The 18,772-nt window shown below is 49.4% G+C and overlaps 1 protein-coding gene across 1 annotated transcript; it reads left to right on the top strand.

The window, feature by feature from the left end:
* The first annotated feature begins 1,079 nt into the window (after positions 1–1,079).
* On the top strand, positions 1,080–7,423 carry SLC29A1 (solute carrier family 29 (equilibrative nucleoside transporter), member 1). Its single transcript, XM_006881944.1, has 12 exons — positions 1,080–1,156; positions 3,187–3,268; positions 3,354–3,559; positions 3,665–3,804; positions 4,519–4,653; positions 4,749–4,846; positions 4,970–5,048; positions 5,361–5,455; positions 5,544–5,652; positions 5,866–5,951; positions 6,751–6,950; positions 7,312–7,423. Exons 1-12 carry the CDS (start codon positions 1,128–1,130, stop codon positions 7,421–7,423), a joined length of 1,371 nt encoding a protein of 456 aa, XP_006882006.1. The 5' UTR covers positions 1,080–1,127.
* The last annotated feature ends 11,349 nt before the right edge of the window (positions 7,424–18,772 follow it).

The following is an 18,772-nucleotide window of genomic DNA, read 5'->3' as shown; positions in this document are numbered from 1 at the left end:
AACAGGGAAACAGATCCTCACATCCTAAACTGTATGACTTGGCCCCAGAGCTGGGTCAGCGTGCAGGGGACACGCTAGCTTGGGCCTGCCCAGCCTACTATGCCATCCAATGTGAAAGCGGTCTAACTCGCTGGTGCCAGGACGCCACCCCTACAGGCTGGACAGTGGATGGACACTGAAGGCTGGGAGCTTTGAGACTCTTTAGTTGGTCAGGCCTGTGCCTTCTGTACCTCAGATCTTCCCTTCCAGGCCCCTCTTAGAAAGGGGAAGAAGACCTGGGGCCTTTCAGTCAGAGAGGAACTGAGGGGGGATGGGGATAGCCTGGGGGGCAGGGCTGAAGAGTCTGGGAGGGGCTAGTTGACTTGGTGGGAAGGGCTAAGTCCCCACACCCATTGGGAAATACTTTCCTAGAAAACTGTTCTGGAACTAGGAAGCCCTTGAGCAGTGTCTGGAAAGAAAAGTTCAGGTACCACCAGCAGAGAGGTGTGAGGTGTGGTGCCTCCGGGAGAATACGGGTTCTTCAAAGCCCACCCTAGCCGTGGACACAAAGTCCTAGCAGCGCCTCAGTTTCTACCCCTTGCTGCCCCGCTTGGATCTGATTGCTTACCACCTCCTTCTCCCTGTCCTCTGTTCTCGATCTACTTCACTCTGTTTACCATCTCTTGCCCCTCCTTCCATTGTCCTCCCTGTCACTGACCCCCTGTCCTCCCATCCCTGACCCCTTCCATCCTCTTCCTTTGCTGTGTTCCCCTCCCTCTCAATCATTCTCCCTCCTCGTCCCCTCCACCCTCCTGTTTTCTAGCTTATGAACTGCCAGGGCTGCTGGATAAAAATAGCGGTGGCCGCGCGGCCAGGCTGGGAGCCAGGTAGAGCCGAGCCGGCAGGGGCCTCACCAGGACTGGCCGGCTGGCGGCAGGGAGCAGAGCCTGCCGACACGCCCAGGCAGAACAGCCCAAGGAGGTGGGGGTGCAAGCAGGGCAGGAGGGGTCCTGCTGCAGTCTGCCCAGAGTCCTAGGAAGAAGCAGGGCTGAGACTGGGCCTCTCACTGCTTCTGCCCCCAGTCTACTCCCCAGGAGTCCTCAGAGGGAGGGAGCACTCATCCAGGGAACACTGGGAATCCTGTCACCATGACAACCGGTCATCAGCCTCAGGACAGGTACTGGGGGCAGGGGCCTGGGCTTGGGATCTGGGGGAGTAGAAACTAGTCTCCAAGGCACTGGGGACTGTGTCCTTTGGACTGGCCTTCTGGACAGGTAGCTGTGAGTCAGGTCATGGTCAGGGGTGGGGGCCTTATGTGCCTTGGCTGGGTGTCTGGGGAGGGCCCAGGTAGGTGGGCAGCAGTCCCTCCCTGACTTGTCAGTATTTCCACTGTTGCTCTTTGGCCGGCGAACAGCTGCTGGCTCTCTAGCTGCCACTGTGAGGAAACATTTGGCAGCTCACCCCTTTCCTGAGCACATCTGGCAAAACTCTTCTCCCTAGGAGCCATTCAGCACCTTCACTTCAGATGACCCCAGTCCCACCCCAACCCTTGATCTGACCTTCCTCTCACTTTTCCTCCTTTGGAACTTGTGAGCTTCTTCAAGTCAGAACCACAGTTTCAATTGTGCAGTTGGGTTTTGGGAGAAAGCCTGGAGCTGGATTCGGGTTCTCCGAGGGCTCAAGTGCCTAAGAAAGTTGAGAAGCCATGCCTGGACTCTGAAACACTCTCAGAGTTCAAGCCCCTTCTTCTCCCTCCAGCTCAGGTCCCCAAGCCCATCACTGCTTCGTGCTCACTCTGTCCCCTTCCTGTGCCAGAGGGGCCACACAAGGCCACGTCAAACTGTGGGACCTTGGACACTTAGATTAGCATCATCTCTTTGGGACTGTATTTCTGTAAAAGAGAGGTCAGAATAGCTAGCTCACAGGCTAATTTGGAGGGGAAAGGGTTTAAGGAGTTATAGTAAGTTCGTGGCCCTTATTAAGGTGCCTTCTTCTCCTCCATTCCTGGATGATCTGACTGCCTCCACCCTAGCTTCAACGTAAGCAGTCCCCTGAGCCTCATTTTTCTTATTACCCAGCTTGAACTCATCAATTTCCCAGTTTCATTCGGGCCCTTTGTCCTGGTTGACCTTTGCTGGAAGTTTCTCCTATTCCAGGCCTATAACCAAGCCCTTTGCTTGCTTATTCAAAGCAAGGACTTTCTGAGGGCTGCGAGGGCAGTGACTCACTTGTGCACCCACCCAAGCCTTCCCTGTGTGAAGCCTGTTCCTGGTCGCTCGGCTCTGAACTGTCCTCTTGGAGCTCTAATCTGAATCCTTGTGAGCCATGTGGACAAGACGTGGCTAAACTATGGGGAAGATACTGGAGACATGTCTGAAGATCCAAGTGGAAGGAGCCTGGGCTTCTAAGACTACAAGACAAGGCCTGCCTCAGACCTGGTCCTGAAATGTGTTTGGGCCAGCATCCTAGCCAAAGCAGGGGCGGCCCTTATTTACACTGCGGGCCTAGATGACGTCCCGTTGCCTGGCACCTCCTGGCCATAGGTGGTGTGATATACAAAGCTGATTCTGTCTAGGCCAGGAGAAAAACAGCTCCCTCATTACTCAGCTTGCCCTGAAGCATCCGCCTGCCTTCTTCACTGGGTCTAGAATGGTCTGGGACTTTCTTGACCTCAGAATTTTCTTTGGGGAGCCACAGGGTCCCTGCCCAGATACCATAATCACTTGCAGCTTCCCTGGTGGGACTGGAAGAGACTCTTGTTGTTTGTTTTCTTACTCATCCGCCCACCCTGAGTCCTGGAGCAGGATTTCCAAAACCAACCCCAGATGTGAGGGGGTCACACTAGTTCCCAGTGTACAGTGTCCCCTGAGTCTTCCAGGGCTGAGAACCAAGGTCCTCTTGGCCATGCCATTTAATCACGTGTCCATGATCTCTCTCCGACAGTGGCCTCTCTGGACTCCTCTTTTGCCCTTTTCCCTCCCCTAGGACAGCCTCCACCTCCCCATATCAACTCTCCTCCCTCCCAGCAAACATACCTGTAGGACACATGCCATGAATACAAACAGTTCTCCAGTGCAGGCCTCTTACCCTGATCAGAGGGACAGTTGGAGCTACTGAAGGTCATAGGGGGAGGGGCTTCCCCAGGTTTACTCTGAGGAAGGAGGGGACATGGGAGTCACCAGACCCCCTTTGCTCTCCCGTGTTCAGGTACAAAGCTGTCTGGCTTATCTTCTTCATGCTGGGTCTGGGGACGCTGCTTCCCTGGAACTTTTTCATGACAGCCACTCTGGTGAGACAGGGGACAAGGCCACTGGGTGTGGAGGGCCTGCATCCCCACGTGCAGGCTCCAACCCTCCTCCCCACGACTCCCGCAGTATTTCACCGACCGCCTGGACAAGCTGCAGAATGCATCCTCGGTCACTGAGAAAGTGGATAGGAGCATCCTTGCCTCAGCTGCTCCCACCACCACCTCCTCTCCTGAGCGCAGCTCACTCAGCTCCATCTTCAACAATGTCATGACGCTGTGTGCCATGTTGCCCCTGCTGGTCTTTACCTGCCTCAACTCTTTCCTGCATCAGAGGTGAGGGCTGGACCTTCAGAGCTGCCCGCCCGAACCCTCCTTGTCTTCCTGCGTTGCCCTCAGTCTGACCACCTCTTCCCTGCCCTCCTTGGCCCCTCCTATCAGGATTCCCCAGTCCATACGGATCCTGGGCAGCCTGGTGGCCATCCTGCTGGTGTTCATGATCACTGCCATCCTGGTGAAGGTTCAGATGGACGCCCTGCCCTTCTTTGTCATCACCATGATCAAGATTATGCTCATTAATTGTAAGTTGAGGCTGGGAGGGGGGCCTGCAGGGCATAGCCTTCCCTACATACCGCCATCATCCTTTCAGACCCAGGGTCAGGCAGAAGGAAACGGGTAGGATGGGCAGTTGGGATTCAGAGGCCCAAACAGGCCTGGACCAGGGTTGGGAAATGGAACAGGTTCTGTGTCAGGCTCACTGGGACTAAATTATAGGGACCCGTTTTCCCATCAGGAGCCCTAATGGTGGCTGGTTAAAGTGCTTAGCAGCTAACCAAAAGGTCGAGAGGGAGTGAATGTTATGGCCACCTGCTTTTGTAAAGGTTGATTGCTTTGAAAACACTCTAGGCAGTTCTGTCCTGTCCTGCGGGGTTGTTGTGAGTCAGAATCAACTCATTATTGGGTTGGTATGAATTTTCCCCATAACCAATCAGTTGCCGTCAACTCTTAACTCATGGAAACCCGATGTGTGTCTCTGGATAAGGTAAAAGAGTTCACGTGTTTGGTTAGAGGTTCTTGTACATCTGGAGATGTCTCAAAAGAAACGCCTGGCAATCCACTTCCAAAATATCAGACATGAAGAATGCTGTGGAATTCAGTTCTGCTTAGACACACATAGGTCCCCATGAATTGGAGTTGTCTTGATAGCAACTAGTTTTCCCATGGATCCCAGCCCTAGTGGAAGCAAGTCCCTCCCTGCTCCCTGTCCCCCACTGACGCACACCTTGCTCCTCCAGCGTTTGGTGCCATCCTGCAGGGCAGCCTGTTCGGTCTGGCTGGCCTCTTGCCCGCCAGCTACACAACACCCATCATGAGTGGCCAGGGCCTAGCAGGTTTCTTCACTTCAGTAGCCATGATCTGCGCCATTGCCAGTAAGTCCTACTGCCCATTTGCAGTATTGCCTTGGTTTTTATGGGGAGAAGGGGTGGGACCTGTCTGCTCACTGACACCACCATCCCCTGCTCAGGTGGCTCAGAGTTGTCGGAAAGTGCCTTCGGCTACTTTATCACGGCCTGCGTAGTCATCGTTCTGACCATCATCTGTTACCTGTCCTTGCCCCGGCTGGTGAGCAGTGCAGGCGCCTGGGGCCTGGAATGTTGGAGCCCAAGGATTCGGAGCCCAGAGGGAGGTGGGAATTCTGGAGCTCCCACCTCTAAATCGACCTCCCTGCCTCTCCTCGCTTCACAGGCATTCTACCGCTACTACCAGCAGCTCAAGCTCGAAGCACCTGGCGAGCAGGAGACCAAGTTGGACCTCATTAGCAAAGGTGTGAATAGCCTGGGGCAGAGCGCAACAGACCAGGCAGGGGACAGCTTGAGGATATTACATTTGCTGCCGTGATGAGTCAGATGAGGATAGAGGGACTCAGGTGGGGAAGAAGGGCCGGAAAAGATGAAATGACATATTAGGACTGAAGGGAGTCAGAGCAACTTGACCTGAGGCTCTAGGGGGGAAAGTTGGGACCCAGGGAACTTGGGGAGTTCAGGGCTGCACTTTAGGATGAGACTGTGCATGCAAGCATTCATCTCATTTTTCTACCTTGACTTGAATATCCCTCTACAACCTCTCATCTCTCCAGGGGAAGAGCCAGGAGCAGGCAAAGAGGAGCATGGGGGCTCGGCTCCCAACGCCCAGCCCAGCGCTAGGCCCTCTATCATAGCCATCCTCAAAAATGTATGTGGGTGTAGTCTGGGTGTGCTGTGTGATGGTGGGGGTCCCTTTTGCATGAGGCTGGGCTGACTTCTCTGTCCCTTCTCTCCAGATCTCGGTCCTGGCTTTCTCCGTCTGCTTTGTCTTCACTGTCACCATCGGAGTGTTTCCTGCTGTGACGGTTGAGGTTGAATCCAGCATCGCGGGCACCAGTGCCTGGAGTGAGGACACCAGGGGTTCTCAGGGTTGGGACAGGGACTAGAGCAGGACTGGGATTGAGGAAGAGAGGAAGCCTCGACTTCGTTTCCACCTGGCTAGATCCTTGTGGATCTATTTACCCTTCCCTGTCCTGGAAGCAACCTGCCATTTGCACACTGGGAAAATAAGTCCTAACAAATAGGTATCTACCTTCTAATCCACTCTGACTTTTCTAGAAAAGTACTTCATTCCTGTGTCCTGTTTCTTGGTTTTTAACATCTTTGACTGGCTGGGCAGGAGCCTCACAGCTGTATGCATGTGGGTAAGTGGAGGAAGAGGGTATACCAGGCCCCTGTGGGAGAGAGGGGTCCAGTCTTAAGACCAAGAAATGGAACCCAAGAAGGGCTGGTAATAAAGGGACTACCCTCCTTTTCTTAATTGAGACAGATTTACATGTAATAAGGCATTGTTGTTATGTGCTGTCAAGTTGGAACTGATGCATACTGGCCCTCCAGCAGGTTTTCAGAGGCACGCAAGGAGATGGCCTGTCTTTCTCCCATGGAGCAGCTGGTGGATTCAAAGCATGTGCCTTTGGGTTGGCATCACAACTCCTTACCAAACTAAGTCACCAAAGCTCCCTTGTAATAAGGCATACGAACCTTAAAGACATATAATACACACAAGTTGCTCCTTAGAAGTAAGGATTCTGACGCTCTGTCTCACATACTTTGGACATGTTGCCAGGAGGGACCAGCCCTTGGAGAAGGGCATCATGCTTGGGAGGGTGGTGGGACAGTGCCACAGGGGAAGACCCTGGATGAGGTAGATTGACACAGTAACTGAGATAATGAGGTGAAGTGTGTGGGAGATAGTGAGATTGGCTCAGGATAGGACAGGCTTCAGCACTATTATGCATAGGGTCACTCTGAGTCACAGACCACTCAACAGCACATAACAACCTATATAATCACCACCTAGAAATCAAGCCTTCAGAAGGCTCCACTGTGCCCTCACCCAGTCAGAACCTCTTAAGAAGAACCAGGCCTTGAGATTTCCATTGGGATCCTGAGACCCCTGAAAGCCAGCCCTGGCCAAAGCATTGATTACCCTGGTCCCCACAGCCTGGGAAGGACAGTTGCTGGCTGCCAGGCCTGGTGGTGGCCCGGGTGGTGTTCGTGCCTCTGCTGATTCTGTGCAATGTGAAGTCTCACTACTACCTACCGGTGATCTTCGCGCATGATGCCTGGTTCATCATCTTCATTGCTGCCTTCGCCTTCTCCAATGGCTACCTCGCCAGCCTCTGCATGTGCTTCGGGCCCAGGTGAGGAGGGCTGACTGGGGATTTTGGTAGCTCAGGCAGGTCCAGGGCTTCTGGGAGATTCTCAGCAGAAAGAGAGGCCAAGAGGAGACTCTGATCCTGCATCTTAGGGTTCCTGGGCCAAGACTGAAGACCCTTCTGGAGAAGCACAAAGGCTGGGGGGGGGGAGGAGGCGTTTGGTGCTCAGACTTCAATCAGGTGGAGATATGGGAGGGGGTTCTCTGGATGAAGTGGAAGCTGTGGCCGCCCTAGTGGGCAGAGGGATGCAGAATGGGTTCATTCCGCTGACTTTGGTACTCACACACGTCCCACATCAGCTGGCCTACTGGACTGTTCTGAGGGGACCTTGTTCTCTGTTCCTCAGGAAAGTGAAGCCAGCTGAGGCGGAGACCGCAGGAGCCATCATGGCCTTCTTTCTGTGTCTCGGCCTGGCACTGGGAGCTGTCTTCTCCTTCCTCTTCCGGGCGATCGTGTGACCATCGATGGACAGAAGGAATGCACTGCCTACCTGCCTCCAGTCACCCTCTTCTTCCAGGAACAGAGACAGGTGGTCTGGAGGCCTTTCTCTTCTAGCTGCCATCTGCCATGTCACTGCCAGTGCTGGGACCAGGCCCAGGGGAGGAAGCCTCTGTAGGTAGATGGTGGGCACCACCGTGGGCCTGAGGGTCAAAGTCAAGGGGCATCTGAGTCTCTGCATCTGTCCATGGCTCCCTGCACTTGGCTCCGACTTGCCTGAGTTCCTGGGTGTAACTCTGAGGAGTGCATCGTATCATACATACATTATCTATATGTGTATGTTTATCTGCCTGTCCTAGTACCAGAGGCATCTAGGAATCTGGACTGACCGTTATATGGTCTTCTCCAACATGTTGGGTTTTTTTGTGTTTGTTTTTTTTCCTTAAGCCCAGTGTCCTATGCATCCTACCCCCTGTACAGGTTGCCATTACATTGCTATATATATATATATAGCATATATATATATACTTGACAGAAGCCAAGTGCTTTCAGAAGCTCTGGTTAAATAAACCTTTTTCTTTTTTTCCCCCCTCCTCCCCCTCTATAGCTTCCAGTGTTCCCCTGATCCAGCTTGATGCCCTGAAAGTAGGAGGGATGGTGGCTTGAGTCTGGGGGGATGAGCATGACCACCAGTTTGGCTGGGCCTAGGGCCAATGGGGCGGTTGGCCTCAGAGGGTCTGCAGTGCCCCCTACTGGGACCACAGGAGAAGGACCAGACTGGAGGCAGGACATGGAAGGATGGCTCAGACTAAGGCCAAGTTTTTCTTTGCCATTTCATTCCTTCTTTCATCAGGATGGAGGTGGCTCTCTGTCTTTCCTTTGTCTTCCCTACCACCCCCTGTGCTCTGTCCTCAGCCCCGGGACAAGCTCTTCACACTGGCCAGTGTGCTCTCTGCCCCCTCAGCTCCTGGCTGCACTTCCACACCATCGGGCAGGAAGAGGCTGAGGCCTGAGCTTTCTCCCCTAGCTGGCATTGTGCCCTGACACCGAAGCTCAGCATGCCAGGCTTCCTGGGGAACAAGGGCCTATGTGTCCTGCAGCAAAGCTGGGTCCTCTTTCTCAACCCCGACTCTGGCCTGGGAAGGAGGGATAGATTGGTTTAGGGCCCTCTTTTTAAGAATGACTTCTTGACTGGGATAGGAGTGGGGCCCCAGCCTCACTGACCTAGGCCTCCTGGTTGAAGGGTGGGGGATATTTCCACAGAATTTAGCCAGCCGGCAGATTCCCCCCCTCAGAACTGACACCTCTGTCAAGACTTCGTTTCTCACAATAGTTTAGCTTAATAGAAGGCTTCAGACCTCATTAAAGGCTGTTCACTCATTGTTAAGGCTCTCTGATGAGCTCTGAATCCCTCATGGGATATTTAAGTATACCATTGTGTTGAGAACTGAAGTCTGTACTAATCTGTCAAGAAAGGCTACAAATCTGAGGTTAGTGAGAAAAAAACTCTTTCTTTCAAGTTCAAAAGGGAAGCCTTCCTGTATTTATCCTTTTAGTCTGTGAAAGGCCCTTTGGCAGAAAAAGATGTAACTTGGACACCTGAACCCTTTTTCCCTAGCCCTCCTTGCATCAGAACCCAGCTTTACCATTTTACCTAGTACTCAGCTCTGTTAGGTTTCTTCCTCTTGGGACCAACAAGAACCCTGCCATTTTCGTCACTGGGTGCCCTTTTGTGTCAGGCTTCCTCGCTTCTGACTTTTGGGACTTCTTCCCACTCCTGGTCTCCCGCCAATCCAAATGTGGTATAAAAATGACAAGGTGGAGCCCTCTGACCTCTGACTTGGTGAGGAGAGATCACCAGCAGCAGCAGCAGCTCAAGGTGAAGTCCTCGAAGACAGACATGCTTAGCTTCTACTCTCCAACCTTTTTATCCAGTTCTAACACCAGCTGTCCCTCCCATGATGCCCAACTTCTCTGCCAGCTTCAATTCCATTGTCCACCTGCAACACAGACCATATGCACCATTGTGGAGTTTATTAGGGAAGTAACTATAACTCAAAATCAAAGTCAATTTAGAAGTAAAAGGAGCAAATCAGAATTCAATTCTTAATCTTGCTGGCCCTGTGCCAGGCCATCTCTTCATCCTGTGGATTGGCAAGCCTGATCGCCTTGTCACACTGCTGTTCCGTGTCACAGCTCTCCCTGCATCTCCTTGAAAGCCTAACTTGATGGCAAAATATACCATTCTCTCATTAGAGTTCCATACACTTTATTTGCATGGTACCCACACATACCCCCTAATGGTGCTGTGCCTTATTACATTATTGGCATGCTACCCAATCCCCTGACTGGACCATAGCACATTTGTGTGGTCATTTGTCACCCAGTCACCTGGTGGGAGTAACAAAGGCTATGGCTTGTTAAGTGCCATCAGTACTATTCATAGCAATCCTGAGTCCATCAGGATGAAATACTTCTGGGTCCTGCACCTTCATCAGACTTGCTGCCATATGTCTTCTGATAATATGCCTGTATATGAGATTTTGTCTAGCCATCTTCCCCTATCTAAGAAGCACCCTGGCTGTATTAAGTAATGCACTATACCACATGTGGCCACAAGAATATAAAAGCAAAATTCTGTTTATGCTGAGCCTTTCTGTGGAACATGATCCTACTTCCCAGAGATCTATTCCTTTACCACTGCTCCATTGCCATTGAGTTGGAACTGACTTGTAGCTCACCCTCCAGTGGGTTTTCAGAGGTGGTAAACCATGGGAGAAGATTGCCCATCTTTTTCTTATGGAGCAACTGGTAGATTTTTTGGTTGATTTTGAGAAGTACCACTTTTACTTTTGAGTATAACTTCCTGTAGACTACCATCACCAGAGCTCCCTGGCAATGGCAATTTCTTACCCCTCTATACCTCAAAATGTGTGTATGTTTTATTACTTCAGCTATTAGACTTTTGTGTTTTAAAGGAAGGGTTTACACATTATTCATAATTTGGCATCCTCAGGTTACAAATAACTAGATTTAGCACCCGAAAATATGCAAAATATTTACTTCATTGCACAGTCTTGTCCCAAGATGGGGCCTGTAAAAACACCATTGTAGATGCGGAGTAGGTGGTCTGACCTCCACTCATTTCATCAGGGTGAAGAAGCTTCAACAACAACAGGCTGATTCGTAGGAGGCTGGATATGCCCCACACTCTGCCAGTTATTAACACTGTCCCGCCTACTGAACTTAGTACCCCGGGGTTTGATAACCCATCATGAGAGCCACACAGATTTCAACAACACAAGTGCAGGGTTTATTAGGGAAGTGACGCTGTAGTTAGATACAGGGGCAGGATATAAACCTTCAGTCAGGACAGCCTCCTTTCAGCCAGGCTGTGAAGGCAGGTCTTTCCTCTAACTTTCAGCCTCATGGCCTTGGCCTCTGCCCTGCTCAGGCATGTTTCAGAGATGAGTTCTTAAACGTTACATGTCACCCTTGCTCTGTCAGGAAGTTTAAGCCTAAATAAGTTTGGCTCTAGTTCATGGATGGGCAGTCCCCAATCTCCCAGCAAGTGCCCAGAGGCACATACTCGGCCAAAAGGAGTCAGCTTTCTTACTCCATAGGCCAGGAGGGCATAGCTCAGTCTCACATGAACCTCTGGTCCTCCGCCCTCCCTGCCACTAATGCTGCCAATATTCCTGTCACTTCTGCTGCTGTCTCCAGGTCTCACTCCACCTCTCGGGTGTTACTCAGATATCTCCAGTCCAAAGAACAAGTTGTACTTTCTGGTACTTGTTGGTAGTGAGATTTTCATTTCCGTCAAGGAGCTCTGGGATCCTACTGGTAAGGAGCTGCACTGCAATCCTAAAGGCATATGGTCCAAATCCATCAGGTGCTCCACGTAAGGATGGCCACTCTCCCATGTGATTTACTGCCTCTGAAAACCACCTGGAGGGTCAGCTATGAATTGGAGGATCAGCTGTGAGTTGGCTCTGACTATGACACACAACAAGAAGCTCGATTTAAGTTGGGTGGGATAGCAAAACATCCCAAAGGTACCATTTGCAGTATTGGCAGAGAGCTCTTGCGTTGCTAACCCAAGGATAGCGCCTCCTTGTGGCTTGAAATCCACCAGTAGCTCTAAGGAAGAATGGCAATCTCTCTGCATGCAATTTATAGTCTCCTGAAAACTCACGAGAAGATCAGATATGAATCAGCTCAGACTCAATGGCAATTGGTGACATTAGCAAGATATCTGTCCCCCTCAGTGAGCTACAAATACTTAACTGTTGCGTAGTCCTACTCAGCAATGCACTTGGTACCAAGTCAGGAGATGTATTCCACTGTGCAAGTCTGTAGTCCGGGATCTTTATGAAGTATTGAGGAGTAATGATGTCACTTGGAGGACTAGGGTGTGCCTGGTTCAGGCCAGGGTCTTTTCTGTCATTTGCTGTGCATCTGAGAGCTAGATAATACTAAGGACGACAGAGGAAGAATTGATGCCTTTGAACGCCAGCATTTGGGAGTGCTGGATAATGGTAAGATACTTAAAGGTCGCGCCAGGCCTAGCACCTTGGGAGGCTTTGTGTCAGCTGCACGTGGCCTCTGGTGTCTTGAAGAGCCGCAGATATGGAGGGATCCAGGTGCTTGTGGCATTCTATTTACCCCAAGTGGGGGTTGGCGGAGCAGACCTGCCAGATGTCTTTCATTGTTTTTGTTCAAACATTCCTCTAGGTCATATAACCCTGGTGTGTTCACTTGCCGGACAGCAGTAACTTGTCGTGAGGCTGAACACGGACGCTGATGTGTCAAATGCGTTAATGGTTGGTTACCCATGGTAGACAGTATTGGGTGAAACTCCCTGATTAAAACAAGCTTGGAAGCAGGAGCGGCATCCACTTTTGAAATAGCTTGCCTCTGGAAACCCTATGAACCTGGAGAGAGGATGGGAGACATACAAGTGTTGAGGACTCTCCTTCACAGGGTTGCTATGAGTCGCCTGTGACTCAATGTCACTTAACAACAACGGCCAAAAGAACAAACAGATATGCCTTGGAGAAGGAGCAGCCAGAGTGCTCCTTGGAGGCAAAGATGATGAAGCTTTATCTCATATACTTTGGGCATGTTGCTAGGAGAGGTTATTCCTTGGAGAGAGAAATCATACTTGGGAAGATAGAGGAGCAGTGAAGGAGAGGAAAACGCTCAACCAGGTGAGTTAAGATTGACTTGGTGCCTGCCACAATGGAGTGTGTCAGACTGTGAAGATGACACAGGATGAGACAGTGTTCAGATTGGTTGTTCATGGTGTCGCTGAGTCATACTTGATTGGAGGGCACCTAAGGACTACCACTCAGTAATGTGATGAGAATAAGACAATGGCTTGAAGAGCTATATGAAGTAGTCCACTACTCAAGTCTTTGCTGTCAAGTCGATTCTGCTTCCCTCCAGTGGTTTTCCTAGTTTGTGAGTCTGAACAGCAAGAGACTGCCCATCTTTCTCCCATAGAGAGACTGGTGGATTTGAACCACTGGAGACGGGCAGCCTTTTGGTTAGCAGCCTCATACAAGATGGGCAGTGCCACCAGATCTCCTTAATTCACTAAAGCTTTTGTTTGATTTTTTTTTTCATATAGAAACATTCTTCAGATGGCCTGAATTCACATGTGTGGTAACATTTAATGCCTGTATCCATGAGGTAGGTGGATATAGGGTGTTCACCTTAATTCCAGACATGATTTTGAAGGAGGGAAAAATTTTAAAAGCACTTTTCTTCTTTCTAAATACTGAAACTGAAGAAAGTCATTAGACTATTTCCACTTCCCGCTAAAAACCCCAGGGTTTTTTTTCTAACACAAATTCCAAAAGCTGTATTCTCGCTTCATTTTCCTTCTGTAAAGTTGTTAGGTGTCTTCGAATTGACTACAACTCATCATTGTTGTTGTTGTTGTGTGCCCTCGAGTGGCCTGTGACTCATAGTGAACCCTACCCTATCGTGCACCAATCTCACTGTCTCCAACACGTCTACCCCCATTTTCCCAGCTCCTGTATCAATCCATCTCATCAGGGTCTTCCTCTCTTTCACTGTCCCGCTACCCTTCCAAGCATGATGTCCTCCTCCAAGGACTAGTTTCTCCTGGTCAGATGCCCAAAGTACGTGAGACGGAGCTTCAAAATCCTTGTCTCCAAGGAGTAGCCTTGTTTAACCTCCAGACAGACTGGTTTGTTCTCTTGGCAGTCCATGGTATGTTCAATACTCTTATCCAGCACCACAAATCACAGCAACCCTATAAACAAACAGTGAATCTGAACTTTGCCCTATACTGTGCCCTTGTCATCAAGTGTACCAGAGTATACTTGAGGCTATTGTTACTGTCACTATATCAATCCAGCTTGGTGAGAGTCTTCCTCTCTATACCTGACTCTCCACTTTTCCAAGTATGAGGTCTTATTTTTCCAAGGACTGGCCCCTTCTAACCTCACGCTTAATATGAGATGAAGATTCACCATCATGGTTACACTTCCTCCAAAACATATTTGTTCTTTAGGCAATCTCTGGGATATTCAGTACTCTTATCCAGCACCGTAACTCAAAAGCATCAATTCTTCTTCTGTCATTCTTATTCATTGTCCAACTTTCAGATGCATAGCAAGTAATAGAAGAGATCATATAGTTTGGAGTCAATAGATATCTCCTGGCTTGATAATGGCAGTTGTGGCTTGTGGCCACAAGGAGGCGTTCTTGCAGGCAAACCATCTGGGTAATCCTATGCATTTCCTGAGGTTGGCACGCAATCCACCAAGTATCCTTGACTCTGACATTACCTTCTGTGCGACATTTCTGCTCAACATATTAGTCTGTATTTAGCATCTTTGTTCACGAGTGACTCATTGCAACACAGTTACTTCCCCATTACTCGTATGGTGAATTGGTGGGGTCTCAGACACTTTTGAAAGCTAAAGTGCCCAAACCAGCAGCCATTATTGAAAATAGTGAAACATCATGTGTAACTAATTGGACTGCATATCCCTTTGAAGTGAATGCGGGGGAAATGGTGAAGGTATTAGAAGGGCTGTGACAGGAGAATCTTAAAAACTAATGCTCTCACAGTTAAACTATGATAGTGACGCAAAATGGATGTAAGCAGAGAAAATGCAGAGTCACTTTAAAGAGATAGCTCCGTCCTCAAGGAGAAACTTGGCTGAGTGACATACAGCTGGAGTGGCAGCCGCAGGGAGGTTGGCCAGCAAATCTGGCCCAAAAGCCAGATCGGGCAGCTCCTGTCTGAGAGCCCCAGGAGCTCCCCTGGTACCTGGAGCTGTTGGCACTGGATGTGGAGACACAGAGAGACAAAATCCCCATCCTATCGTGACCTGTGTCCTACAGGTACGATCTGTTTCAGCATGATCGGCTTCCTGTGCGGGGGGCACTCAGAGAGGTGTGCCCACTCAGGGCTCTCTGCAGCCTTGGCATCACACAAGCAAGTTAGCATTTCAGCTGCCGACTGCAGGGTGAATCCTGCCTGTGAGTTGCTTGCTGCCCTGCGAGGCCATTGCCCAGCACAGGCTTTCTTGATCAGACTTTTCCATTGCAGGCAAGAGGGGCCCGGGGTTGGGGGGTGCGGATTCAGAGACTAGACTTTGCCTTCTTGCTGCCCTGTGTCAACTATGACCTTGGACAAATCACTCTTCCTCAATGCCCCTAGTTCTTGATGCTTAAAATAGGTAGGTGATGGACTTGCTGAGGAAACTGAGTTTGCGTGTAAGAAACTAAATGCAGAAGATGAAGACACCACCCAGCCCAAGGGAGCCATCGGTATTTAAGATGAGGCTCGGCTTGGTGGCCTCTGATCTTCGCTGCTCCTCCCCAGCACCTCCTCTCTAGAAGTGCTTCTAGAAGCATATCTTTTCTCCCCCACCCCAGGCCGGCCTTCTGTAGAATGAGCCACCTGGGTCCCCGCCCCCCTGCAGACAGCCCGGAACCTCGGAGGCGGTGAGAACCCGGCCAAGCCCCGCCCCACCCCGCAGCGAGAGGGGCGTGGCGTGCCGTCGTCCTGCCTCGCGCCCCCTGGTGGGAGCTGCGGGTAGAGGCCGGCTGGGTGTCAAAGTGCCTGCTGCAGTCCTACTGTTTGTGACCTTGAATCGAGCTCTCTTTCCGTGGGAGCCACTCCTCTGTAAAGCAGGGACAGTAACACTTTCCTGCCTCAAGGCTGGGAATCTCTATTGAAAAACAAGGATTACTTTCACTAGTCACGAGGCTCACAGCTTCTCACAGCCTTATCTCTCTCATAATAGAACCTTTAAAGACTCCGTAAGAAATGCTGACTATGGCTATGCCCATATTATTCTAGAAAGCTGAGGCTGAAAAGATAAAAAAGATGGGGGGGGGAACATTCTGTAAACTGCAAAGCATCAGGTACAAAGAGAACATCTTTTGTTTCCACATCCTCCCTGAGATCTCGAACTTTCTAGTATACTGAACTTCTCTACCACCCTGTTCAGGTGAAACCAGAGTTTCTGATATCTAACATCAGTCCCTCCTTTGATTTTCTTCTCATTCAGCAGACAATCACAGCTCTACCAGTCCCTTATCTAGATGGAAGTGGCACCAGGCCCAAGGAATGTCCCAGAAACCCAGTCAGTTGAGACTAGCACACTGAGAGGGGGAAGGGAGGGGAGGGGCAGGTTGCAGGCCAAGCTATTAAGTAGGTCGGGTTGATTCTGGTGCCATCTGGCCTGGCACCTTCCCCTGACTATGATCTGCTCTGGACTGAACCAATCTGAAGTGACATTTTACCTCCTGCAGTCAAAGGGGACATGGACAAGAGCCAAACAAAAAGGAATGCCCGGTGGTGTGATGGCAGCACTCGGATTTTTGGTCTGCACAGACAATGGCAGGCAGACACGCAGGATCAGTTAACACCCCTTACTTAGATCACAAACACCACACCCTTAGAAAGAGGAGACATAGTCACATGTTTATTATTAGAGCAGTTACCAAAGATACCTAATTGGCCATTCAGAAATGCCTTAGTGGATCACAACTTCTGGCAGCCTTCTCCCCACAGCCTTCTGAGCCATTTGTCCCTGTCTGTGACCTACGCCACCAGCTTGATGATGCCTAAATCAACAACTCCACTTGGCCTCCTAAACATCCTTGGTTCCCCCACAACATACCTAAACCAGACTTTGGTCCCCTTCTACTCACAGCAATTGGCCTCTCCTATCTACCACAACAAACTGTGGCTGACTCTGAGAGGATGGGAATCCCAGAACGCTTGACTGCACTTATGAGAAACCTATACTTGGACCAGGAGGCAGTCATCAGAAGAGAGCAAGGAAACACTGCATGGTTCAAAATCAAGAAAGGTGTACCCTAGGGATGTATCCTATCTATCCTTTTTAATCTATATGCAGAACAAATCATCCAGGAGGCTGAATTCTATGAGGAGAAATGTGGCATCAGGATTGAAGGAATACTCATCAACTACCATCTATGCAGATGACACAACCTTACTCGCTGAAACTGAGGAGGACCTAAAGCGTTTGCTGCAGAAGGTCAAGGACTGTAGCGTTCAATATGGATTGAAGCGCAACATCAAGAAAACAAAGATTCTCACAACTAGCCCAATTGGCAGCATCATGATAAGACAGGAAAAGATTGAGATTGTTAATAGTTTCAGCATGCTTGATGCCACAATCAGCATGCTTGGTACCAGCAGCCAGGAAATAAAAAGATTAATTGCATTGGTAAAGTCTGCTGTCAGGGACCTCTCCAGAGTACTGAAGAGCAACAATGTCAGTCTAGAGACTAAGGTATGCCTGATCCAGGCCTTGGTCTTCACAATTACTTGCTATGCATTAGAGAACTTGACAACGACTAAAAATGATAGAGGAAGAATTCATGCCTTTGAGATGTGATGCTAGAGAAAAGTCCTGAATATACCATGGACTGCTAAGAGAACAAGCAGGTCTGTCCTTCAGAGGGTGAAACCAGGATGCTCCTTGGAGGCAAGGATTTTGAAGCTTTGCCTGAAATACTTTGGGCATGTTGCAAGGAAGGACCAGTCCTTGGAGAAGGACATCATGCTTGGAAGGGTGGAGGGACAGTGCAGGAGGGGAAGACCTTAGATGAGATGGATTGACTCAGTGACTGGGGTAATGGAAATAGGTATGTCAGAGACGATGAAATTGGCTCAGGATAGTGCAGAATTCAGAGTGGTTATACATGGGGTGGAGTCGATTCGATGGTACATAACAACATCTATCATTTTACCTCAAAAGTTTCTTCTGCACTCCTGACTTTTCATTTCTTCATTCTCTGAACCATATTCTGTAAGCTACTAGGTGGGTGTTTTGTTTTGTTTTGAACAACTGATAGATTTAACCTATTTAGACCTTTACCAAATAATTAGCTATTGCCCACAAGTTGATTTTAATGCATGATGATCTAAAGTATTATACAGTAGAACTGCCCCATAGGATTTTCTTTTTTTTAAAAAAAAATTAGTATTAATTTCAATGAAAATTTACAGAGACTTTGGATTTCCATTCATTCATTGTTGCACTTTTATCCCCTTACAACCCTCCCCCCTAGTACACTACCCTCTTGGAAAAGTAAAAGAAAAATTCTTTCATTGTTGTACAGTCTCTCCCTCCAGGTCCACTCCACTATACAGCCTTCATTCTGGACTCCTGTCATGACAAAAATACCTAATGATTTTCCCTCTTAAACAGTTTTCTCCCTCATCTGTTTAAATGCAGTATACATTATTGAACCCATCCTTCTCAGTCTCCCCCAACCCCAAGGTCAGTCCTGCTTTACAACAGTGGCACCATACAGTATTTGTCCTTTTGTGACTGAGATACTTCATCAGCATAATGTCCTCCAGAGTCACCCATTTTGAATAATATTGCATGTGTTCCTTGTTTTTCAATGCAGCATAGTATTCCATTGTGTGAATATACCACAGCTTCTCTAGCCACTCGTTTGTTGATGGGCACTTGAGTTGTTTCCAACTCCTTGCTTTGTGAACAAAGCCGCGATAAACATGTGTGTGCATATATCTACTTGGGTGTCAGTTATGGTCTCTTTGGGGTGTAGTCCCGGTAGTGGAATTCTCTATTTGCAACTTTTTGAGAAAGCGCCATACCGCCTTCCACAGTGGTTGCACCATTTTACATATCCACCAACAGTGACTAAGGGTTCCAGTTTCTCCACAACCTCACCAGCATTTGTTGCTTGCTGTTCTGTTAAATTTTGCTATTCTGACTGGGGTGAGATATCTCATAGTTGTTTTGATTTGCATCTCTCTAGAGCTAGGGATTTTGAACATTTGTTCATGTGCTTGTTAGCCATCTGAATGTCTTCTT

The sequence above is a fragment of the Elephantulus edwardii genome, unplaced genomic scaffold (genome assembly GCF_000299155.1).
Source record: "Elephantulus edwardii isolate Elephantulus edwardi_28Jun2011 unplaced genomic scaffold, EleEdw1.0 scaffold00017, whole genome shotgun sequence".
NCBI classification, from domain to species: domain Eukaryota; kingdom Metazoa; phylum Chordata; class Mammalia; order Macroscelidea; family Macroscelididae; genus Elephantulus; species Elephantulus edwardii.
The sequence above is the reverse complement of the archived record's forward strand: the minus strand, read 5'-3'. Positions and strand labels throughout refer to the sequence as shown.